General features: G+C 40.0%; 1 protein-coding gene across 1 annotated transcript; it reads left to right on the top strand.

Annotated features, from left to right (window-relative positions):
- Positions 1 to 3,372: 3,372 nt before the first annotated feature.
- LOC107573361 (NACHT, LRR and PYD domains-containing protein 3-like) lies at positions 3,373 to 5,001 on the top strand (the record flags this gene model as incomplete). Its single annotated transcript, XM_016259801.1, has 3 exons — positions 3,373 to 3,631; positions 3,757 to 3,807; positions 4,406 to 5,001. Coding segments are annotated over exons 1-3 (906 nt in total), but the record flags the coding sequence as incomplete, so codon positions are not given.
- Positions 5,002 to 5,006: the final 5 nt, after the last annotated feature.

Below are 5,006 nucleotides of genomic sequence, written 5' to 3'. Positions count from 1 at the left end.
CTCCGCTGGTTCTGCCTCAGTTCCCGGTCTCTCCACTTCCAGGTGGACCTGGCCCTCCATCCCTCCCCCTGTTCCGCCTCGACTCCACCGCCCTCCTGAATCGTAAAGTGATTTGGAGCATCTGGAAGCCACTCCTTGGGGGGGGGGGCTCTGTTATGTATCCGGTCCATGAACTTCTGTCTGCTAGCCATCAGAGGTCACTCTTTCCATTTTCATTGACTCTCGCACTACACACTGTTGCATATCATCCCTACATATCCCATCATTCATTGCACTGATTGCACAGAGCTGTTTCACTGATTGCACACAGCACTGATTGCACACAGCTGTTTCATATCACTCACTCACTATTTAACACTCACTCTGATCCCTTCCCGCCGCCGAGTATTGTTTAGCGCTTATCATTTGATAGCTATACTACAGAGCCCTCTTTAGTTTACCCTGCCTTAGCCTAGTCTTGCCTTGTCTGTTTTCTCGGTTTCTGATCTTTGCCTGTTTTCCTGGATTTATCCCTTTAGTCTTGCCCTTTTGATTCTGCGTGTTGACCTTCGCTAGCCCTAGGATTATTCTTGTGTCTTGCCCACCATATACCTGTTTGCCATTGTTCGACCCTGCCTGTGTTTCTGACCTCTCTGCTTTATAAAGTTTGCACATGGATCCGCATGTTTCATGTCTTGTCAGCCCCGTAACAACTTTAATATGTGACAGTTAGGATTCATCCAGGTATGTATAAAGAGTATTTTTGCCATTGTTTAGTAGGTTGTGATTCATTCTATATAATTATGTAATTTAAAAAAATGTACTGTGGCTCAGTTTGTGTAGTGTAGACCCTGTTCCATGTTTTGTGTGTGTTCTGCTTCCTATGTTTTTATTTGGTTCTTCCTGTTCCTGTTCCCTGATTAGGTTTATTTGTCCCAGGTGTTTCCAATGTTTATTTTGTCATTGATTTCAGGTGTTCCTCTTTGTGTCCCTCCTCTAGTCCTGTATTTAATGGTTTCCTGTTTTGAGTTTGTGGTCCTGTAGTGTACGTCAATCCCCGTGTCTACGTGTTTATTCTGGCTTTTCTTTCGTCTCCTCGCCCCTTCTCAGTAGGCACATCGTGACAGAATACCAGACCTAAAACAAAAAGTAAGTGGCGCCCCTTCTCCCCGTTTTATTTCCATCTTTGAAAGTCTTTTGTTTTCTTGCCTTTTTCCCCGCAATCATGGAAATTGCTGCTTGTTTTGCTCCCATAGCCCGCAGAGATCTCCCCTTCGTGGCGTATGCTTGGGAGTTCTGCGGGCTTGCCGCGGTGACGGCGTTGGCCTCTTTGTGTCCCTCCTCTAGTCCTGTATGTTATGGTTTCCAGTTTTGAGTTCTCGACCATGCAGAAGTGCTTTATCAGAAGATCTTTAAGATCTGCTAGATGAGTGAGGGAGGATAATCTTTAAAGTGATCTTTAATATATGATGGGGCCGGATCATTGATCAACAAACAAAAGTTTTAAACTAGATTGTAGAATTAATCGGACGCCAGTGAAGTGATATGATCTTAGATCATAAGATCGATGATTGAGGACGAATAAGATGTATATACTGAACAAAATTATAAACGCAACACTTTTGTTTTTGCCCCCATTTTTCATGAGCTGAACTCAAAGATCTAAGAATTTTTCTATGTACACAAAAGGCCTGTTTCTCTCAAATATTGTTCACAAATCTGTCTAAATCTGTGTAGCGTCTGGACCAATCAAAAACACAATTTTTCATTTGATTTAACAAATCAGTTATTCATTAGATTAACAAGTCGTCACAGACCCCTCACCCAATAGACTGGGCGCCAGGATGTCTGCGAATGACCACAGGCCACTGGTTACCATGGCAACCGCGACACCTTTGCTAGACCAGAGCCATTTACGACCTAATGGAATGTGAGTAGGGAAAATCACTGCCTTTTCCATAGGAAGAGACACAGTGCACAGTAGAAATTGACTCTTTTCTAATTAATCCATAGGAAAACCTTTCTTTGAATGAACACACATATTCTTCAGGTCATTGTGTATGTTGTCTGAAATTTTATACCGTTTTATGCAGGCTTATAATGGAAACACTAATTCCTGTCATCTTACCTATATGTAATCCTACCATGTTTAGTATCTATGAATTCGCCTTCTGATGATCTAAACGAGAGTGTATATTATATGTTGGTACACAGGCAATATATTAGTGTCCTGAGAATCTTTAGTAATTTCGATTTCAAGTTCCATTTGCAAATAACCATGCCCTCACACAAAGGGTCATAAAACCCTCCCGCAATTGGAACCTCCCGCTTGGAATTTCAGCCTCTCTCATTGGACAAGCTATCTTGAGAGGCGTGAATCTTCTCCGACCTTAAAGGCCTCACACCAGGGACCTGCCCGGAGTCGGTGGTTCGGTTAGATTCTAAGATGAAGACATGAGCTAGAACGCTTCTGCAACCCCCTAAGTACGTGCCAGGCTTCGGCCTTGACTTTTCCATTCACCAAGATTCTCTGACTCAAACTGGTTCTTTTTCATCAACCAACTTCAGCAAAGATCAACTTGGACCTTCAGATTGCATCAAACCTCTCTTTCAGACAGATGAGACGTGCAAGTATTCAAACGCAGTCTTATTAATTGATACATTAGGTATCATTTGCACCTTTTTACAAAGGTGTGTTTGAACTAAGAATCTGATGTGTCCTTCAGGCGGTAGATCTGCTGAATATCAAATGGTACCATAGCTTCATATTCTTATTTCTCTTTACTGCGTTAAGCTTTAACCCTTTCCTATACCAACTGTATGCGTGTGCGTGTGTGTATGTGTATGTTAGACCAGTTTAAGGGTTTATGTAGTATGTTAGACTAGTTTAAGTGTTTATGTAGTTAATAAAGTCTTACTTGTATCACACTTGACGTTGTTCATTGTTTGCTCATAACTGGAGTCACTTAATCATGCAGATTTATGCTACAAGCTCTGTGTAGAATTGTACAGTAAGAAAGTTATTTCCCTTAACCAGGAAATTAACGTTCTTAGAATTGACAGACAGTTGACCCTGAGAGGTCAAGTAAATATCTACAGCGGATCTAAATATTTATAATTAATTAAAACTAGTTATGATTAATTATTCATATTTCCCCATGAGCTGATTCGCTACGTCTGTGTTAGTGAGCACTTCGCCTTTGCCGAGATAATCCATCCACCTCACAGGTGTGGCATATCAAGATGCTGATTAGACAGCATGATTATTGCACAGGTGTGCCTTAGGCTGGCCACAATAAAAGGCCACTCTAAAATGTGCAGAACTTAAATTGAGTTGAAATGTGAAATTACCTCAGATCTTCTTGTCCTGCAGCTGTGAGTCTGTAAACGACGATGACATCTGTTAAAGATCTGCTAGTGAACTCACTGAAGGACCTGGTAAAAGATGAACTGGAGGAGTTTCAGTGGCACTTAGAGAAAGATCATGTGTGTATATCAAAATCTGACATGAAGGATGCAAATAGGTTAAAAACAGTGGATAAGATGGTGGCATGTTTTGGACCAGAAGAAGCTGTGAAGATCACGGTGGACATCCTGAGGAAAATGAACCAGAATGATTTGGCTAAACAGTTGGAGAATGAATACAAGAAAGGTAATGTTTAATTCACTGTGACTGTATCATAATTGTCTGTTTAGCGGTGTGATGGTTTGACAAACTTTCCTCTTTGGTGATGTAATTGTGTGATTTATGTTTCTCAGTGAGTATCTCTCTCACAGCTCAGGCTGAAGGCAATATGAACACATCTGTTCCTGTTGGAGCTGATTCAGGTCAGATCTGGAGTAAATAACAGTTGCTTTCTGTAAATGGAAACAAGAGAAAATATAACTGCAAGCAGCAATTACAGGGCCAATCACATCAGCGGCAGATCTTGTAAAAATATAATGAATAGAACCGAATGTTTCTCCAGTGATATCCAGTTCACAATAGTCTAAAAACATATTGTGATACAGATGTTTATTAAAGTTGACCAATATGTGGCACTGTCACCAAATTCATTGGGTGTCATCAAGGCATGATTACAATCACACATGGAAAGGTTGATTTAAGCAGGTCAAAACATGTTGTAAATACAGCCTCATAAACTGATTGATGTGCTAGATGATGTGGAAACCATTCATTAGCTTTTAGTAACATTGATTCAGATCATCGTTCGGCCATGTTGACTCATAAGTTATCTGGAAAGAGCATTTTTAAAAAAACATATTCAGAAATTGAAAAATGTAAATGTTTTTAGGGATGGACTGTGCTGTTTTTAGCTGTATGAATTTAATCCGTGTGCATCAGATCATGCCGATATGAAAAATATTATATTTGTCAAATTTATAAAAAAAAAAAGTTGTCAATCTTATTTGTTTTTAATTATAGAGCTACAAAACTTCTTGAAAACTCACAAAAACAACATGAAGAAGAAAGCTAAATATATTTTTGAGGGCAACAACGAAAATGACGCAGATCTCAAGACTGTTTACACAGAGCTGTTCATCACAGAGGGAGATATGAAAGATGTCAATCACGAACATGAGATTCTGAAGATTGATGATGCTTTCAGGAACAAAAAAACACAGGACAAACTAATCAAATGCAATGATATATTCACTGAACTGAGGAAAAACAATGAGGAGAAAATAGTGCTGACCAAGGGAGTCGCTGGCATCGGGAAAACTGTCTCTGTGCACAAGTTCATCCTGGACTGGGCAGAAGAAAACACCAATCAGGAAATAGAGTGTGTGTTCCTGCTTCCATTCAGAGAGATCAACGTGATTAAAGATAAAGAGGTCAATCTCCATGAGATTCTCATTAAATTTTATCCTGAATTGAAGGAACTGGAGAAATCAAAGTTATATAAGGAAAGTAAGCTAGCGTTTATATTTGATGGACTTGATGAGAGTCGACTGCCATTGAACTTTAAAAGCGACACACTGGACACTGTTGAGGAAAGAGCATCTGTAGATGTGCTGTTCACAAG

The sequence above is a fragment of the Sinocyclocheilus grahami genome, unplaced genomic scaffold (genome assembly GCF_001515645.1).
Source record: "Sinocyclocheilus grahami isolate Dianchi unplaced genomic scaffold, SAMN03320097.WGS_v1.1 scaffold1923.1, whole genome shotgun sequence".
In the NCBI taxonomy this organism is placed as follows: domain Eukaryota; kingdom Metazoa; phylum Chordata; class Actinopteri; order Cypriniformes; family Cyprinidae; genus Sinocyclocheilus; species Sinocyclocheilus grahami.
Note: the sequence above shows the minus strand (reverse complement) of the source record. Positions and strands in the feature narration are given on the sequence as shown.